Source organism: Salvelinus sp. IW2-2015, linkage group LG8 (genome assembly GCF_002910315.2).
Source record: "Salvelinus sp. IW2-2015 linkage group LG8, ASM291031v2, whole genome shotgun sequence".
In the NCBI taxonomy this organism is placed as follows: domain Eukaryota; kingdom Metazoa; phylum Chordata; class Actinopteri; order Salmoniformes; family Salmonidae; genus Salvelinus; species Salvelinus sp. IW2-2015.
The window spans coordinates 7,363,751-7,384,807 of NC_036848.1; the positions used below are offsets into that span (position 1 = coordinate 7,363,751).

The following is a 21,057-nucleotide window of genomic DNA, read 5'->3' on the forward strand; positions in this document are numbered from 1 at the left end:
TGCGTAAACTGATCCACTATGCTGTTTACTTTCTGCGTCTACGTCATATCGCTGAGTCTACCTTTAATTGAAACAATAACAAAGTGGTCACCTGCCTCTGTTTTAGTAAAAAGCAGAGGGACGGGCCTAGAGAATGGTATCAATTTCAAATTCATAGACGGGGCTATGGATGCAAGGACTGACCATCCATGAAATCAAAATGATAGTTTTATCCATGTTTAACGCCTGCCCTCAAAGTCATCTGAAAATGGAGGAAAAAAGATTCAACTCAGACAGAGCTTGCAGCATATGACCTGCTGTAAAGATGCCTTAGAAATTAGTAGCCTAGCTACATACTACTCTGATACTTCCATTCATTCTAAAATATACCGGATTATCTTCTTGAGCAATTATTCAATTGAGAATGCACAAGGTGTACTGTGTGACTTGGTTATCTTTCTGAGTAATTTGTGGATGCACGTTTTCATTTAGAGACTACAAATTACATTGACAAAGACAAAGGATGACTGATATCCTGCATTGTTACGGTCTCAAAGCACAATTGACCTCTTTAGAAACCAAGTTCAACTTTTTCCAGTCATTCCACTCATTTTCTACCAATGAACAGTCACTCACTTTGGGAGCTGTGTAGTGAAACTGGGGTTTGCCTGAAAAATAATGGTTTGTCTCTTTTTTATTCCTATACAGACACAATAGAAAAATACTTATTTAGAAATAAGTACATCTTATTCTGACAATGTGAATTGAAAAAGGGAAGATATGTACTGTGTTTGTTTTGTTGCAGAGATTTAATAAATAAGTATTGAGCAAATGAAAGCAGAACATGTACACAAGAACATAAAACTGCAGTACTTATTGTTAGTTTTATCTTGTGGGCCCACGATCCAGATCTGTGTTAGTTATGATGACCATGCTGAATGAGGAAGCAACAGAATACATTGGAACACATCACCATTGGCCCCTGCTAGCCAACACACTGCTATGTGACAAAAACTCAGTGGCAATAACAAACAAACCAGCTGGGAGGAGAGATGGAGAGGTGGGAGGAGTGGTATTTAACTGACAGGTCAAGTCCCAAAAGCACCATATAAAAAGGCAGGCTAGATGGCAAAGGAAACACAAACCTACAGACTCACAACTCCAAGCCATACCTTCACAGAGACTATGAAGATGACAATACTGCTCTGTGCTATCGTGCTCCTCTCTCTCTCTGGTGAGTACTATTGCCATAACCAAAAGCACTTATGAGCTGTTTTGACATACATGTAAAAATATTGCTTGATATTTTAACATTGAACATTTCACCTTATTCTGTACTTAGATCAATGAGGTTTTGGGAATAATCAGACAACTCTTCACTGTGAGCGATGCTAGTTGAATTGGTTACACGCTTTCAGATTTAAGAATGAAGAGTAGCCTATAAGGAAGTGGTGACAGCTTAGGTTATCTACGTTTAGGATACCTACGTTTAGGATAGACTACCCAGTTGTAAGAGCCCACACAAATGGAACGTCAGAGTTGCACCAAGAAAGGAATGTCAGGTGATATCATTTTGTCTACCAAGGCACTTCTATGAAGCTGACTCTGAGAGAGCTCATCGTGTGGGGAGCCATGATCCTATTAAATTCCTATGAATAATTATTGTAATTCCTAATTATATGCATGTCCCCCAGTGTCACAGGACACTGGTGAGAGAATATGGACAACAGTCTTAGACCCCATGCCATTAATACCAAGATAAAAGTTATTTCCAAGATAGATACCTTGACATTGGTGTTACTGGTATGTATCTCACTGGCTGTGTCATCATAGAGCTAAAGATAACACATTGAGTAAATTCAACAAGGGACAGTCATTTCATCTGGAAAACAATAAGGTATTTAAAGAAGTGGAATGTGATCTTGTTTCAAAGGCCAATAATAAAAGAAGGCATACTTTTCAGACAGTTGCTGAGCAACATTCCACCAACCTTTTCCCCCACACTGAATATTGTGAATCACATCAAGGAAAAAGTGAATACCCTTTTCTTTTCATGTTTTGTACAGTTTTTGCCATGGATGAAGAAAGACGCCCACAGCCCAGAGAGGTGAGATTAGGAAATAGTTATTCTATGGAAACAAGGACATTACAATACTTTTTATGAGGATGTGTATGTCAAAATAACTATAATAGTAAGGACTGCTCTTCCCCTGCCTAAAACAGCCTCAGTGTGAGGTGTATGAAGGCGGCATGTGCTCCAGAGAGTTTGATCCTGTGTGTGGGAGCGATGGCAACACATACACCACCGAGTGTGTGCTGTGTCGTGAGAACAAGTAAGTATAAAACACATGGGTTATTTACCTTGTGTAAATAGAGTATTATTCCTATTATACCTATCCTACTATGTGCTGTAATGTAAGTATAAAGCACAAGGGTGAGGTTATTTAACTGCCGTAAATAAAGTTTCAGAGAAAATTATTCCCTATATAATATAGATGATTGATGCTGTCTTTTAGGCCATTTCAATCACTAGCAAACACTGGCAAAGTGAGGCCAGACCACACAGAAAAGTTAGGCAATATGTCAATAAGAAAAACATTCCCCAGAAGTCTGAGAAAATAAGATGATGAAGCAGGTGCTAGATGCACCTAGAATCAATGATACGGACCTCCAAACCTTACCCCAGTTTCGGTGAGGTAACTTTACGTGACCATGTTCTAGAAACAGTTGCATCATCAGGAAAGGGAAGTTCCACTGACGCACAAATCTTACCTATTGACTGTGGCTAAAAATTTAGCAGGGTTTGTTAAAGATTAAAACATTTTTCAGTTAAAGGCAGATCATGCTTTATACCCGATACATTTATTCATATCAACCACGCTTAAATAAACAGTAAACAAATAACTTAGACATTATTAGTTAAGACATTTCAAATAGAAATCAAACAGGATGTTCTTCAAAAATAGATGGGAGGGGTTGAGGGTAGCGGAAGGATAGGAGTAATAACAAACAAAAGATAACTATTGTAAAATAGATTGTGTCTGTAAAATGTATTTAGTATGTTTAAGCTGGAAGTAGAAGCCGAAGTGTTGTTCATAAGTTTACTCCAATTAGGGGAGGGATGGTGGAAAATAATAATATACAGTTGAAGTCGGAAGTTTACATACACTTAGGTTGGAGTCATTAAAACTCGTTTTTCAACCACTACACAAATTTCTTGTTAACAAACTATAGTTTTGGCAAGTCGGTTAGGACATCTACTTTGTGCATGACACAAGTCATTTTTCCAACAATTGTTTACAGACAGGTTATTTCACTTATAATTCACTGTATCACAATTCCAGTGGGTCAGAAGTTTAAATACACTAAGTTGACTGTGCCTTTAAACAGCTTGGAAAATTCCTGAAAATGATGTTATGGCTTTAGAAGCTTCTGTTAGGCTAATTGACATAATTTGAGTCAATTGGAGGTGTACCTGTGGATGTATTTCAAGGCCTACCTTCAACCTCAGTGCCTCTTCGCTTGACATCATGGGAAAATCAAAAGAAATCAGCCAAGACTTCAGAAAAAAATTGTAGACCTCCACAAGTCTGGTTCATCCTTGGGAGCAATTTCCAAACGCCTTAAGGTACCACGTTCATCTGTACAAACAATAGTACAATAGCAAGTATAAACAACATAGGACCACGCAGCCGTCATACCGCTCAGGAAGGAGACGCGTTCTGTCTCCTAGAGTTGAACGTACTTTGGTGCGAAAAGTGCAAATCAATCCCAGAACAACAGCAAAGGACCTTGTGAAGATGCTGGAGGAAACGGGTACAAAAGTATCTATATCAACAGCAAAACGAGTCCTATATCGACATAACCTGAAAGGCCGCTCAGCAAGAAAGAAGCCACTGCTCCAAAACCACCATAAAAAAAGCCAGACTATGGTTTGCAACTGCAAATGGGGACGAAGATCATACTTTTTGGAGAAATGTCCTCTGGTCTGATGAAACAAAAATAGAACTGTTTGGCCATAATGACCATCATTATGTTTGGAGGAAAAAGGGGGATGCTTGCAAGCCGAAGAACACCATCCCAACCGTGAAGCACGGGGGTGGCAGCATCATGTTGTGGTGGTGCTTTGCTGCAGGAGGGACTGGTGCACTTCACAAAATAGATGGCTTCATGAGGAACAAACATTATGTGGATATATTGAAGCAACATCAGTCATGAAGTTAAAGCTTGGTTGGAAATGGGTCTTCCAAATGGACAATGACCCCAAGCATACTTCCAAAGTTGTGGCAAAATGGCTTAAGGACAACAAAGTCAAGGTATTGGAGTGGCCATCAAAAGCCCTGACCTCAATCGTATAGAAAATTTGAGGGCAGAACTAAAAAGCCTGTGTGAGCAAGGAGGCCTATAAACCTGATCCAGTTACACCAGCTCTGTCAGGAGGAATGGGCCAAAATTCACCCAACTTATTGTGGGAAAGCTTGTGGAAGGCTACCCAAAACATTTGACCCAAGTTAAACAATTTAAAGGCAATGCTACCAAATACTAATTGAGTGTAWGTAAACTTCTGACCCACTGGGAATGTGATGAAAGAAATATAAGCTGAAATAAATCACTCTCGACTATTATCTTGACATTTCACATTATTAAAATAAAGTGGTGATCCTAACTGACCTAAAACAGGTAATTTTTTACTTGGATTAAATGTTGGGAATTGTGAAAAACTGAGTTTAAATGTATTTGGCTAAGGTGTTTGTCAACTTCTGACTTCAACTATATATATGTGTGTGTATGGAGGATTGGAAATGATACAGACAATTACATTGATGGAAGCTACAATCTGCAATATAAAGCTGATCTGCACCCCCAAAAAGTTTAAAATAAAAGACATCTGACATTATTAGAATAAAGTGTGTATTTGAGAGAAGTAGACTCAATATTATACTCAACAATCCTTGAGGTTTCTGTTCAGCATTTTACATTCAATCATGCCCTTTTGAATTGAAGGTGCCATATTTGAACCTTCCATTTTAAGTTGTTAACAGAAGCCCTCTTTTTCACAGGCTTAAACACAAGCAAGTCCTGGTCAAGCATGGAGGAGTGTGTGAGGCATAACAAGAAGTCTCTCTGGACACCTGTCCTGCCGGAATGATCCAGAGGAGTAGTATCACTGGACATCAGCTTTCGAAATCTGTAGACTAATAAAATTATGAAGCATGAAAATGTAGTCTCTTCTCTTATGAAAGCTAATAGAATATTATGGAAGTATATTGAACAAAAATATGGGACCACCACTTTACATGTTGCATTTATGTTTCATAAGCTGAAATAAAAGATCCCAGAAATGTTCCATACACACTCAAAGCGTATTTCTCTCCAATTTTGCACACACATTTGTTTACATTCCTGTTAGTGAGCATTTCTCCTTTGCCAAAATAATCCATCCACTTTACAGGTGAGGCATGTCAAGAAGCTGATTAAACAGCATCATTACACAGGTGCACTTTGTGCTAGGGACAATAAAAGGGCACTCTAAAATCTGCAGTTGTCACACAACACAATGCCACAGATGTCTCAAGTTGAGGGAGCGTGCAGTTGGCATGCTGGCTGCAGGAATGTCCACCAGAGCTGTTGCCAGAGAATTTAATGTTAATTTAAGCCATCTCCAACTTCATTTTAGAGAATTTGGCCACACAACCGCAGACCACGTGTAACCAGGATCTCCACATCCGTCTTCTTCACCTGCAGGATCGTCTGAGACCAGCCACTCAGAAGCCACTCAGACAAAGTATTTCTGTCTATAATAAATCCCTTTTGTGTTGAAAAACTAATTCTGATTGGCTGGGCCTGGCTCCCCAGTGGGTTAGCCTGGCTCCCAAATGGGTGGGCCTATGCCCTCTCAAGGCTGCGTCCCTGCCCAGTCATGTGAAATCCCTAGATTAGGGCCCAATTTATTTTCTTAAATTGACTGATTTCCTTTTATGAACTGTAACTCAGTAAAATCATTAATTGTTGCRTTTATATTTTTGTTCAATATAGTTCTGATTTCATTATTGTTAGCAGCAGGATAAATAGGGGGTGCTTATAATTGTCCTGTTTCACACATGTACAAGTACGTAACTTATAAAAGTGTGTGGTGTGAAATTGAAATGTTTTTGTTGCATATCCCACTCCCCCTGAGACACCTGCAGAGAGTAGGGTCACGGCCTGGGATCAGCCAACCCTGTAGAAATTAGGGTTAAGTGCCTTGCTCAAGGGCAGATCGACAGCTTTTTCACCTAGTCGGCTCGGGGATTCGAACTAGCAACCTTTCGGTTACTAACCCAATGCTCTACCCGCCACCCAAAGGCGCACCAGTCTCACATTAGTGGGCAATCCAACAAGAAGATCGATAGAGCACACTGAATAAGAAACATGTCATATAAGGGAAAATAATGTAATTTAGCCCAGCTAAATGTATTCCTCAGGGAGGACTGGAGAGCCTTATTTATAGACAAGCCAAAGCATGAGGCATCACAGATGCAGAAAAAAAAAGCTGTAAGGAAGGCTAAGCCCTCTGAGGCAGCAACTGAAAAAGGCAACCTTCTGATTTGCAGATGTGTGATCATATTACACAGTCTCAAATTAAAAATGTTACATTACAGAACTGCAGACTTGTTTTTATTGTCCTTTGATGGGGTTTTTCCACCCAGCCCTATGCTCACTTCAGTTTCAGCAGCACTGTCTCCAACAGAACCAGGATCTCCCCAAAGTACCCATCCTCGTCTCCGAGGGCCTGCTCTGAGAGCACCAGTTCCTGGTACTGCTCCTGTAGGGTGCGGAGGGAGGAAGACAGGGTGTAGTCCTGCCGATACTGAGTCTGGCAGTGAGGCATCATGGCCAGGATAGTTCTCAGGGCCTTCTCCTTCCAGTCGTGCTCTGGGGAGGCCAACAGTTCAGGCACCAGGCTGCACCAGCCCTGCTCTGCCAACAGTGGCATGAGGGAGACCTGTGCGTACTGCTGCAAACGCTCGTTGTAAGAAGCATCTGGAATGGGGTCCAGTCCAGTCTGAGAGATCAGCTCCTAGAATAGAGAATGTGCCATTCACATCATTTGATTTCATATGACTAGACTTGCATTTATAGGCAAGGTTTTCATAAGAGCACCACTCACCTTCTCATTGATCATGTCATAGAGTATGGTTACAATCCTCACACGGAGAGCCCCGCCTTCGGAAGCTCGGAAAAGATCCCCCAACACCTGCAGCCCACCCAGCTTCAGGAAGTGGCTTTGGGCAAAGGGGAAGTGACGTAGCAAAGAGGCCACAGCAAACAACGCCTGTATACAGACAAACATTAGCATCAGTAATGTGCCAGGTAGAGAATTATGCAAAATAGTGTGCTAATTGTAAAACTTCACTGTAGACAGATGTGAGGAAACCTTACAGTTTTAAAATGGAAAGAGAGTCTCCTACTGGATAATTAACGGTGCTACAATTACAATCAGAGTACTAACGAATAGATTTGATTATGTGAGAACAAGACTTGCCTTCTTTTTAACAGACATGGGTCGTGGAGTGGCGAGTAACATTAACAGCTTCTGCAGGGTACCACTTTCAACTGCCTCCACCTGCACCACCGGGTTACTAGGAAGAACATAATCAATGACAATGTTACTGGCGCACACACAAATACAAACATGCTGTCTTTTGGCTGGTATTTACAATTAGACTGTTGGTATGGGTTAATAGAGACTGCTATACCTTGACAGAGCTGACCCCAAGACAAAAGCAGCACTCTCCTGAAGGCGATAGTCTGTGCTGTTCAAAGCATCAACCACAAGCTTCAATCCTCCCCTAGATGCCAAGTTCTGGGCATTGTCCACCTGACACAGATAACAAGGAAACGAATTATAATGTTATTTCTACAATCAAATTAAAACAAAAAAAACATGTAAAATCATTTTTGCATCTGTTATTGTCTCAACAATTTATACTCCCAAACCATTAGTATATTCAGACCCCTTCCCTTTCTCCACTGTTACATTATAGCCTTATTCCAAAAATGAATTAAATTATTTGTTTTCCTCAATCTACACACAACACTCCATAATGACAATGTGAAAACAGGTTAAGACATTTTCAAAAACATATTAAAAATAAAAAACAGAAATACCTTATTTACATAAGTATTCAGACCCATTGCTATGAGAGTTAAAATTGAGCTCAGGTGCATCCTGTTTCCACTGATCATCCTTGAGAGGTTTCTACAACTTGATTGGAGTCCACCTGTGGTAAATTCAATTGAACGGACATGATTTGGAAAGGCACATACCTGTCTAGATAAGGTCTCACAGTTGACAGTGCACGTCAGAGCAAAAACCAAGCCATGAGGTCGAAGGAATCGTCTGTAGAGCTCCGAGACAGGATTGTGTTGAAGCACAGATCTGGTGAAGGTTACCAAAACATTTCTGCAGCATTGAAKGTCCCCAAGAACACAGTGGCCTCCRTCATTCTTAAATGGAAACAGTTTTGAACCACCAAGACGCTTTCTAGAGCTGGCCGCCCGGCCAAACTTAGCAATCGGGAGAGAAGGGCCTTGGTCAGGGAGGTGACCAAGAACCCAATGATCACTCTGACAGAGCTCCTCTGTGGAGATTGGAGAACCTTCCAGAAGGACAACCATCTCTGCAGCACTCCGCCAATCAGGCCTTTATGGTAGAGTGGCCAGATAGAAGCCACTCCTCAGTGACAGCCCGCTTGGAGTTTGCCAAAAGGCATCTAAAGGACTCTCAGTCCAAGAGAAAGAAGATTCTCTGGTCTGATGAAATCAAGATGTAACTCTTTGGCCTGAATGCCAAGCATGACGTCTGGAAGAAACCTGGCACCATCTCTACAGTGAAGCATGGTGGTGGCAGCATCATGCTGTAGGGATGTTTTCAGTGGCAGGAACTGGGAGACTAGTCAGGATCGAGGGAAAGATGAACAGCGCAGAGTACATAGAGATCCTTGATGAAGTCCTGAGCGCTCTGGAGCAGGTTCTCAGACTAGGGTGAAGGTTCACCAAACAATAGGACAATGACCCTAAGCACACAGCCAAGACAATGCAGGAGTGGCTTTGGTACAGGTTTCTGAATGTTCTTGAGTGGCCCAGCCAGAGCCCGGACTTGAACCGGATCAAACATCTCTGGAGACCTGAAAATAGCTGTGCAGCGACGCTTCCCAGCCAACCTGACAGAGCTTGAGAGGCTCTGCAGAGAGGAATGGGAGAAACTCCCCAAATACAGGTGTGCCAAGCTAGTAGCTTCATACCCAAGAAGACTCGAAGCTGTAATCGCTGCCAAAGGTGCTTCAATGAGGTACTGAGTAAAGGGTCTGAATAATTATGTAAATGTTATAGTTCAATTTTTTAAAATACATTTTCTAAAATTTCAAAAACTTTAACYTTTGTCATTATGGGGTATTGTGTGTAGATTGAGGGGTGGTATTTGAGAATCTGATGTTCCCCAAGTTTGACCTCCCTCTGTCTTGTCTGGAGGTTGAGCCTTACGTGAGAGCCCCTTGGGACTGCCTGGCCTGAGTGATAACAATATTGTACAGTGAATACTTTTGATTCTGCCATACACATTAATACTCCATGCCGTTTCTTGTTTCTGTGTGTTGCACTTGCATTCAGTGGCATTATGGGGGAATTCAATCAATTTTAGAATAAGGTGGTAATGCAACAAATGTGGAAAAAGTAAAGGGGTCTGAAAACTTTCCGAAGCCACTGTATCTCGTTGCGTCCCACCTCATTAGTATCTCGTTGCCTCCCACCTCATTAGTATCTCGTTGCTCACCTGATGAACAAGGTACTCTAGGTCATGTAAAGCTTTTATCTTCTCCTCCACAGTGGTGTTTGAGCTGTTGAATTGGGACATCAGTCTGCTAATAACCTGGAAGTCTGACTCCATCAGCATGTCCAGTTTGGCCATGTCTCTTTTCAGCTCCTCCATGGGACGAAACTGGGCTCTGAGAGCCTCCTAAACACACAGGGAAACACAATAGAACCATAAGTAATAGTTTGCCAACCGAGAAGGAAATCAAAGACAGACGAATGCCTCGGTGATCCCATCTCTTTTCACAGCCGCGTGTCTCCGCCGTGAACAGAGACTACAGACACATCAAATCAGGCCAAACCTTCTCTTCTTTTTCTTTGTCACTAGTTTCGGGATCCACTCCTTCTTTTATATTTTTCAGAGCCTTCTTCAGCTCCTCAGCATTGAAGGATGGGCCTGGTGTGTTCTCCTTCCCCTGTCTGACTCAGAGAAAACACCTGTGGGTAGTCTGATGTAATCTCAAGCAAAGATAGTATGGCCCTCTACTGTATAATAGCTACATGGCAAAAATGTTCTACAGTGTTTCAAACTGACAGAAACATTTCAACAGGATCCTTACCTTTGTCCATCGATCTGGTATTTGAGAATCTGATGTTCCCCAAGTTTGACCTCCCTCTGTCTTGTCTGGAGGTTGAGCCTTACGTGAGAGCCCCTTGGGACTGCCTGGCCTGAGTGATAACAATATTGTACAGTGAATACTTTTGATTCTGCCAAACACATTAATACTCCATGCCGTTTCTTGTTTCTGTGTGTTGCACTTGCATTCAGTRGCATTTATGAATCACATGATTATTCATATTATTATTGACACCAAACGGAAGAACCAAGGACACGGATGGTTCATGATGTTGTGAGATTCTCTCTGGTGTTTACAGAACAGCTGGTGCTGTGAGATTAGGATATCAGGACCTGCTTAGACAAAGCAATTGTAACAGTAGAGTAAAGGATTGCAATATATTGGAAAATAAATGGCTGCAGTATTTCTGCTATACTGAGTACATGGTGCATGGAATACTAAGGCATAAATATATGAATGTGTGCATTCTTATTTTAAATGTATGTAGTTCTGTCCTTGTGCTGTACTTGTCTATTAAATGTTCTGTATTATGTCATGTTTTATGTTGTCTGGACCCCAGGAAGAGTAGCTGCTGCTTTAACAGTCGCTAAGGGGGATCCTAATAAAATACATGTATTACTACTGTGTGTACTTCATGAGACACCTGTGCATTAATACTTAAAAAACAAACAAACAATCACCTGGTTTGAGAGACTGCCACTGATCCGTGGGACGGAACACATCCAAATCCTCAGGATCGCTCTCTTCCTCCATGTGGTGCGCATCCTCATCATCCAGGCTGGTCTCAGTGCTCTCCACAACAGTCAGAGCAGAGGAAGACTACAGGGCCAGGGGATTGTATCAGACTCATGTAGGCTACAGACTCTCATCAAACTCTGGTAGGCTACACACAAACTGTTTAACAATATATTTATACAGTAGTATATCGAGTATAGGTATATCATTAACAACTCACTTTTTCGCTGAGAACATGGACGAATTGACAACTCAATACTAAGAGCATGAGTGCCATCTTCAGCCTGGTAGATTTACTTCCTTTTCTCAGGTATCCGGTCAACATACTGGCTGTAGTATAGCTAACACAACTAATATATTGATGGTGAAAATATCGATATCATAACACTATAGGGTGACAAATACAATTCATGTGAACTACGACGCATTGTACTATTTATTTACACGACCGCACCATTTCAGATTTAAGCATGGACGTGTAACGTTGATACTTGTCAGAAATTAGACCACTCCCACCGTATTTGTCATCACGACCGGGAGCCAATCGTATTTAAAAGAGTGTCACTCGTTTTCAAATCTATGCGATCGGATTGGCTAATTACGATCCCTGTATGATCTTTGTGACGTAATTACATGACATTTCATCAGTCTTTTTGGAAGTTTTATTTCATATTATTACATGAACTGACAACTGTACATATAGCCCATGTGCCATACCAAAAATTGGCCCATCTCGGGGTGGCAAAGATTTGATGGCATTAAATTGTTCCCCAAAAGCCCCTGATCAAATTGATATACAACCTCTAGAGGTTCTTCAAGAAATCGAATATTGCATAATGTGGCAACAGATCATTGTAACTGTAGGCCTACATAGAAAATCTCACACTAGTTTGTCAAAACAGTTATGGTACTGTAAACATGTATATGAATCTTACAACATATGAAAAAGTAACTATAGTGTTTTCTTCTCAGAAGACAGAGATAAGCAGGAGAAGAGACTAATACTCTTCCGTGTGTCGGTTATAGCGGGTTAACCCTGATCTATACTGGAGGTCCAGGGCTTGCTTGGTTACACGTGGTCTGCGGTTGTGAAGCCGGTGRACGTACTGACAAATTCTCTAAAACGACGTTGGAGGCGGCTTATGGTAAAGAAATTAACATTCAATTCTCTGGCAACAACTCTGGTGGACATTCCTGCAGTCAGCATGCCAATTGTACACTCCCTCAAAACTTCAGACATCTGTGGCATTGTGTTGTGTGACAAAACTTCAGATTTTAGAGTGCCCTTTTATTGTCCCTAGCACAAGGTGCACCTGTGTAATGATCATGCCRTTTAATCAGCTTCTTGACATGCCTCACCTGTAAAGTGGATGGATTATTTTGGCAAAGGAGAAATGCTCACTAAGTGATGTAAACAAATTTGTGCACAAAAACATGAAACATCGTACCACCACTTTACATGTTGCGTTTATATTTTTGTGCAATATAATTTAATCCTGGCTTAATATACTGTATGATGACTATACAACTAAAAACACTTACTCAATGGGTCTCCTTGTTGTGTGTGAAATTGTGTTAGTTATCATCTAAGTACTAAGTGATGATAGAGCACTTCCCAAAACTGCCCATAGACTAATTTAACAATAAATACAAAAAAATGCTGATTGACTGTGCTTTGATATCAGATAGGGGGTTAAAAAGCATCTCACCAAATATTTCATTTTAACACTTAAATGAGATTAAATCAGACTAAAATCCATATTTTGTGGTAATTCTTTAATATATTTACAAACTGTTAAAATATACACTGAGTGTACAAAACATTAGGAACACCTGCTCTTTCCATGACAGACTGACCAGGTGAAAGCTATGATCCCTTATTGATGTCACTTGTTAAATCCACTTCAATCAGTGTAGATGAAGGGGAGGAGACAGGTTAAAGAAGGATTTTTAAGCTTTGAGACATGGATTGTGTATGTGTGCCATTCAGAGAGTGCCTTCCTTCTCCATCTCCTTAGTCTTGATTTTACAGTCAGCTAAAAGAGACCTAAAGGCAATTGCAAACCATTCCGTTTGTATAAAGATGCTGTCAAATGCAAAGCCATACAGATGAGSTTTACAACCCTGTCGTCTTCATTTATAGTAAAAATATAAAACGATTTATTTACAAACAAATTTTCTAGGCCTACGTGGTACGCCATACAATAAACCCCATTAGATTGAAGGTAAACAGGCTAATTACAAAACCACTTGACAAAATTCAAGTACATGTGTTAATAAGAACAAAAAAATGCTAAAACAATGACAAATGTAATTTAAACTGTTCCCAAAGGCAGCAGGCTGTAAACCATTATTAGTACTTAAATGACATCATCTAATACAGTACATGCAACGGAAGAACAAGTTACACACTGACTCATGGTACACTGTATACAGTAAATTACAAGGGTTCTCCTAATAGCAATTCTAGCCTTAATCCAGGCAGTCAGCTTTGTAGGAAAAATGTCCCGAAAAGTGTAATACTTATAAAAAGGTATMTTAATACAATTTTTAGGTCAGGTGGCAGCATAATTGCCCCTACTGGAAGTCGAAGGCAAATCAGTGCAAATCAGTGAAGACTCTTTCCTGTGACAGCCCTCCCGAAAGGCAGGGGAAGGGTAGGCAGTGGTGGACGAGTGGTGAGAGCCCGAACAAAACCCAGGAAGAACACCGAGAAACCAAAGTTGACACAGCGGAGGAGAGACAAGGGTCTGCAGCACCATAGGGACACCGACATGGGGGGGTTGGGGATAGTGGTTGGGGGCTCCTCACAGATGCGGACACACTTGCTGTCTCCAGGCAAGGCAGGGTTAGGCTTGGGGCTGTTGGGGGGGCTGCAGAGGTGTAACGGTGGGCCTCTCCTTTACACAAGGGTGGGCCTCTGCTTCCGTTTCCTCTTTCATGTGCTTGGGGAGATCCATCTCCAGGACCATGGGCTCCTCTTTCTTCACCTCTGGGAGGTCACTAGGCATGTCTACAGGGAGTTTCTCGCACTTGCGCTTCTGAATAAGATATTTATTCCCCACTAAAAACACAACATCATTGAGTTAATACCTCTTACCTATTGTCTAAATGTTTGAAATATGTAAGTAATCACTGCACCTGTGTTCAAGTGAATGTCACTATATAGGCAAATTTACCATTGGGCTCATATTTCCACCTAAACTCTTCCACTTTGACTTGCAGCTTGATGTTGTCACTCTGGCTCTGTTTGAGGGCCCTCACTACACTGAAGAACTTTCTCTCCAGCTCCAGTGCTTTGACTCTCAGAGAGTGACTTAATTATTTGCATGAACAACTCATCCYCCAGTCGCTCTGCATCCTTCCTACACACACAAACATCACACATCACAACAATCAAACGCTGACGCAGGTATGACAGCTCCAATTTGTATACTGAACTTTAAATGCAGACCATTTATGGGTTAAACTGAAGGCCTTCATCCACTCAGCATGTAAATACTAACTGTACACTAAAACCAGAGATAACTCACAGAGTTCAAAAGTTGGATTTTCAGGTCAGTGTAGTAAGTCCTGTCCCCACTGTCCGTTTCCACTGGGGCTGAAGAGAGCTGTGCCTTCAATGTCATCTGCATAGACAAAGTAACCAACAATTGACATAACTACACAATCACTTCATACTGTGAATCTGTTGTCCTATCACATGTTGTAGTGTTATGGATTTGAATCGAAGTGACCACAAACAAGAGGATATCACCTCTACTTTCTCCGGGTGACGTAGTTTGATCTTGAAAGCTTGTATCTCACTGTTCTTCTCTGAGAGAATGGACTGTAGGCGCTCCAAGTGAGCAGGGCCTGCCCTGGAGCCTTGCAGCTGCATCATTGTGGCTATCTGAACCTGGAGGGAAAAAACAAGAGGAAAAAGCTAATAAATTCCAAATGCACCTCTGGTTCAGTCTCACATTGTCACTAGGAGTGATTGACTGGAAACACAAGGGAAAGTGTTTTGTATTGTACCTTCATACGATGAAGATGTTGTTCTGAGATCACATGCTGCTTCTGAAAGGATCGGTACTTTCATACTGATCAACTGTCTCTTAATCGCTGCTCGCTTGGCCTCAAGCTAAAAGAGAAATATAGCACCTACCTCTCCAAATAAAGAATTTCCCTTGCTGTTTGGATCTTGTGCCTGTTGCAACACCTGATCCAGTTGAATCTGGAGATCTCGTTGGCCTCCAGGGCTTTCTAAAGCAGGCAAATAGGAACAATAGTGTCATTAGCATGAATGACTATGAATCTAGTGTAACGCATGCATAATATATATATTTTTTCCCCCACCTTTATTTAACCAGGTAGGCTAGTTGAGAACAAGTTCTCATTTACAACTGCGACCTGGCCAAGATAAAGCAAAGCAGTGCGACAGAAACAACAACACAGAGTTACACATGGAATAAACAAGCGTACAGTCAATAACACAATAGAAAAAAAAGAAAGTCTATATACAGTGTGTGCAAATGGCATGAGGTGGTAAGGCAATAAATAGGCCATAGTAGCAAAGTAATTACAATTTAGCAGATTAACACTGGAGTGATAGATGAGCAGATGATGATGATCAGATGATGGTGTGTAAGTAGTGATACTGGTGTGCAAAAGAGCAGCAAAGTAAATAAAAACAATATGGGGATGAGGTAGGTAGATTGGGTGGGCAATTTACAGATGGACTATGTACAGCTGCAGCGATCGGTTAGCTGCTCAGATAGCTGATGTTTAAAGTTAGTGAGGAAAATGTAAGTCTCCAGCTTCAGCGATTTTTGCAATTCGTTCCAGKSACTGGCAGCAGAGAACGGGAAGGAAAGGCGGCCAAAGGAAGTGTTGGCTTTGGGGATGACCATTGAGATATACCTGCTGGAGCGCGTACTACGGGTGGGTGTTGTTATTGTGACCAATGAGCTGAGATAAGGCGGAGCTTTACCTAGCATAGACTTATAGATGACCTGGAGCCAGTGGGTCTGGCAACGAATATGTAGCGAGGGCCAGCCGACTAGAGCATACAGGTCGCAGTGGTGGATGGTATAAGGCGCTTTGGTAACAAAACGGATGGCACTGTGATAGACTACATCCAATTTGCTGAGTAGAGTATTGGAAGCTATTTTGTAGATGACATTGCCAAAGTCGAGGATCGGTAGGATAGTCAGTTTTACTAGGGTAAGTTTTGCGGCGTGAGTGAAGGAGACTTTGTTGCGAAATAGAAAGCCGATTCTAGATTTAATTTTGGATTGGAGATGTTTAATATGAGATTGGAAGGAGAGTTTACAGTCTAGCCAGACACCTAGGTATTTGTAGTTGTCCACGTATTCTAGGTCAGAACCGTCCAGAGTAGTGATGCTAGTCGGGCCAGCGGGTGCGGGCAGTGCACGGTTGAAAAGCATGCATTTGGTTTTGCTAGCGTTTAAGAGCAGTTGGAGGCCACAGAATGAGTGTTGTATGGCATTGAAGCTCGTTTGGAGGTTAGTTAACACAGTGTCCAAAGAAGGGCCAGATGTATACAGAATGGTGTCGTCTGCATAGAGATGGATCAGGGAATCACCCGCAGCAAGAGCGGCATCGTTGATATATACAGAGAAAAGAGTTGTTCCGAGAATTGAACCCTGTGGTACCCCCATAGAGACTGCCAGAGGTCCGGACAACAGGCCCTCCGATTTTACACACTGAACTCTGTCTGCAAAGTAGTTGGTGAACCAGGCGAGGCAGCCATTTGAGAAACCAAGGCTATTAAGTCTGCCGATAAGAATACGGTGATTGACAGAGTCGAAAGCCTTGGCCAGGTCGATGAAGACGGCTGCACAGTACTGTCTTTTATCGATGGCGGTTATGATGTCGTTTAGTACCTTGAGCCTTATCCTAAACTGCTAAAAGATTATTATTTTACTCCAAGGCGTTAAAGCAGGAGACAGCTTCTCTCTCATGCTCTTCCTTCTCAGTGATTCGCTCCAGTTAACATTGAAGGTTTGTGTTGGTCAGCTCCAGATGCTGGCCTTTGTACTGGGCCTCCTGAAGTGCCTGCTCCAAGGTGGCCTGAGTGGACAAAAAGAAAATGGCTACCTATACTGTACCACATGTAATCATTGTTTACCAAGATTTTAATCAGCTATGGATGAACAAATTATTTTTCTAGTTATCCTGAGTCTTTATGGGTCTTTACAGAGAGTGTAATATTAAATATTTTGTTCACCTTAGCATCCTCCAGCTCCATCCTCTCCTCCTGCAACTCCATCAACTCTGAGGACATGGTTTCATGGAGTCCGCTCTGTGACCAAACGCAGCTCCTCCATCTTGTTCCTCAGGGTCTGTCTGGAGCTCCAGTTTATGCTTCAGCTGCTTCTCAATGAGCTGCGCCTCATCCATTTCAGCTTTCATTTTCTCCACCTGCGGCCAAACACACACATCACATTCATTCACTACAATGACTGGGCACTACGTATTGTCAAGGAAAACGAATTGACTCAAAGACAACTTGTGATGTCCTTAGCAGAGATGATTTCAGTGTGCAGAATTCCACAACAAAGTAACTTTGCATTCATTCTTCCTCATCTAGATTCAGCATATCCCCCAAATACTGCAAATGGTGTACAGAGATGTACAGGTAACCCAAACCACATCACTGGCAGCCCAACCTTGTTCTTGCACTCATTGAGCTCCATAGCATGGTTTCTCTCCAGCATGGATTCCTGTTTCTCCCACTGCAGCCTCCGCTGGCTGTTGACCAAGTCGTAGTCGGAGCGCAGGCTGTCCAGCACACGGCTTTTCAGCTCCACTTCCCGCTGCAGAGAGTATTTCTCTTCCTTCAGGGCCTGAGAACCGACACACAAGAGACTATAGTCGTACCTCTAACATCAACCCACTCTATCTGTGTTCTCATCCTAACCCTGTTTAACATTCCTGTAATATCAGTAGTAACAAGATTCCTGTCATTCAATATCAGGATGATTACACCATTCATATTAGTAGTTTTTATGGAAAGCAGTTGTCTTATTTTGTAATGAGTTATACTGCTTCTGTCATTCATTCATCAACTGTCAAGACAGCTGCCTTTAATGATGTCAGTAATTGCCTAGTGTGAATGATCACCTCCACAGTGTTGGTAATCTCTATCCTCGGTTCATCCAACTTGTTCTGCAGATCCAGCTGCCCATCCAGCAGCTAAAGGCCATATTGGGTTGCTTTCTGCAGCGTACCTTCTGCTTCTTTCAACTTGTGTTGTAGTCGCTGGATCAAAATCATCTCCTGAAGTAGACATCATTCACAATTGAAGAAAAGCAAAAAGAGATAAACTTAACAGGAACACTTATTAAGGAAGGTGTGGGACATCCATTAAGTCAAGCAATGGCTCATATGGTGTTAGGTGGGATAGTTGTTCAATTATGTAACGCATGTGGGCTATTCTGTGATTACAATATCTGATTTAAATGAACAGAACAAACAAGGATGCCAAATAGATATTAGTCTAATGATGGACTAAAGACAAACCTGGATCTAAACCGTGTTGAGCGAACATTGGATAAATGTTGTAGCTAGTAGTAACTGCTCTATAACTTGGACTCAGTAACTGGGTCCTTTTTAGTAGGCACGAAACTGGATAAAACGATTGTATACATATGCTTTCTAGTGAACAATGCAGCATACAACTGATACACGTATTTGATCTAATGTTAGTTTTGTTTATCTGACAAGCTAGGCCTCATAGCTAGCTAGTAACACGATATCAAGCTTTTTTCCCCTCCTGATATTCAAGTTCACTAGCTCCGTTAGCTAAACTTGTAATCTCGTCCACAAGCCGGCTGTCTCTCTAGCAATCGAGCCTGGGGACGAGGTTAGCTAGCTAGCTTGCAAAGTTGCAAGCTAACTGTTGATTGCACAAAGACAGTTACCTTCCGAAAAGTTGTAAGTGATCATATTTGAAGAGGATAACTGTCAAACTGTTTAGTTTGCAGCCTAGCTTGTTAGCATACCTTTCCACATGCCGTCAAAAAGGGCACCGAACCACCACACCTCAAATATTATTAGGTTTTCCACCATTTACGAAACACGATTTGAATTCTGATCCAGCTCCAGCCACAAGCCAAATATCGCGACAGATAATGATACGTCTGTTGCTCTGCCTTTTTACAAGGATCAATACTTTATGTCAATAATGCACAACGTGTGTTTGAAAATGTTATGAGCATATAATGCAGTCCACCATGTTTATTGCTATGATTATATTATCCCATAATCTGATGTTATTCTCTCAGGTGTGTCAATGTGCCATTTTCTTGGCTTAAAAAAAAACATGTTTTACTTAATATGAACACTATTACAATACTTACATTGTCTTTCTAACATATTGTATTTTATTCTAGGCATTTGGATAAAGTCATTGAGCCAAACAGACATGGTAAACAATGTAGGCTATGCATATTGATGTGGTGCTTGAGATGGTTTGATCACCAGACACTTTACATGCATCTCTGGGTGTGACATAACCTTTGTGAAACATGTCCAGTGATACATCCCCTGTTGTGGTGGAAATTAAACGGAATATGCAGTCTCTCACCTCACACTGAAACCATGTCCAATCTTCCAAACTATTGCAATCCACTAAAGCTCAGACTATAGTGACTGCAGGACCAAACACTAAAACACTACAATTAAATCAAAGTAGCACACAAACCTCATATAAGAACAAAAGCTATGTTAACCCTGTGCCACTTTGTCAACTGGTTTTAGCTACATGTAATTACTCCAAAATAATTTCATAATCTCATCATGAAGGCTTACTATTATACTTATTTAGTAGGTTTAGCCGATCGGATATACTTTTATCTCATTTGTACTACCTCTTAGTGTTGCAGAGTTGCCAAATGTGTTCCACTAGAGGGAAGTATTACTACTCTTTGATATTCTGCTTGATCTTTATATTCTAACCATAAGCTGAAATAAATAGTTATTTCTTACCATCTAGCCTGGATCTAACTCATGTAGTCTTCAAATAATTGTTTGACAAGGAGATATTGCTGAATATGCTGAATATCGGCAGGTAGCCTAGTGGTTAGAGCATTGGGCCAGTAATCGAAAGGGTGCTGGATTGAATCCCTGAGCTGACAAGGTAAAAATATGTCATCCTACTCCTGAACAGGGCAGTTAACCCACTGTTCCCCAGTAGGCTGTCAATGTAAATAAGAATTTGTTCTTAACTGTTAAATAAAGGTTCAATTTAAAATATATATATATCAATATTTAACATCACATAGTTCCAGATTGTGCACTGTGTATAATATATAGAGCACTGAACAGTCTCTAACCCATCAGCTCATAAAACAGGAATATTCAGAGAGACAGAGTACTTAAATCAACCCGAGGAAGACGATGCACATGATGAAGGCTGCTCATCAGTGAAAAGAATAGTTTGAACACTGGTGGTACCAAAATCCTCGATTTCGCATCTCCAGAGAATAGGGGCCTCCCCATTCAAACACAAATGAGCAGCAGCATACCATGCCATTGTCTGAGGAGCTGACCACAGACGCTACCTCTGTTGTTGTGCAAATACATCCAATCAGTCTAACCATTTACATCAGGAACAGCATCATTTCAATTTTAGATTATGTAAAGGTTATATGCTATTAAATTATGACTTTTGTTTTATGCACTAGCTCCACAGTGCACCTTGAAAATAAATAGTTTGTTGCATTTGACTATTTTTCTTCATTTTTCTCAAATGCAGTTTAGATTATGTCAAAGTTAAAGGCTAATGTTTTTCACTAACTTCATAGGAAAAATATTAAGCTTAAATGTCTGTTATTGTTTTTTTCTCTCTCAAATGTTAAGTCTGAAGCAGACATCAAGGCACTCTAAACAGTCTTTCACCATACAA

The 21,057-nt window shown here is 41.2% G+C and overlaps 2 protein-coding genes and 1 pseudogene across 2 annotated transcripts; 1 reads left to right on the top strand and 2 right to left on the bottom strand.

Moving 5' to 3' along the window:
- Positions 1-1,088: 1,088 nt before the first annotated feature.
- Positions 1,089-5,326, top strand: LOC111967341 (serine protease inhibitor Kazal-type 1). Its single transcript, XM_023992290.2, has 4 exons — positions 1,089-1,213; positions 2,046-2,086; positions 2,203-2,312; positions 5,040-5,326. Exons 1-4 carry the CDS (start codon positions 1,105-1,107, stop codon positions 5,089-5,091), a joined length of 312 nt encoding a protein of 103 aa, XP_023848058.1. The 5' UTR covers positions 1,089-1,104; the 3' UTR covers positions 5,092-5,326.
- Positions 5,327-5,976: 650 nt separating this feature from the next.
- LOC111967342 (nucleotide exchange factor SIL1) lies at positions 5,977-11,640 on the bottom strand. Its single transcript, XM_023992291.2, has 9 exons — positions 11,365-11,640; positions 11,090-11,228; positions 10,392-10,500; positions 10,134-10,251; positions 9,794-9,976; positions 7,719-7,840; positions 7,505-7,601; positions 7,130-7,294; positions 5,977-7,039 (listed from the first exon to the last, which is right to left on the bottom strand). The coding sequence occupies exons 1-9, from the start codon at positions 11,467-11,469 to the stop codon at positions 6,677-6,679; spliced, it is 1,401 nt and encodes a 466-aa protein (XP_023848059.1). The 5' UTR covers positions 11,470-11,640; the 3' UTR covers positions 5,977-6,676.
- A 2,480-nt stretch (positions 11,641-14,120) lies between these two features.
- Positions 14,121-19,366, bottom strand: LOC111967343 (protein Spindly-like; annotated as a pseudogene).
- Positions 19,367-21,057: the final 1,691 nt, after the last annotated feature.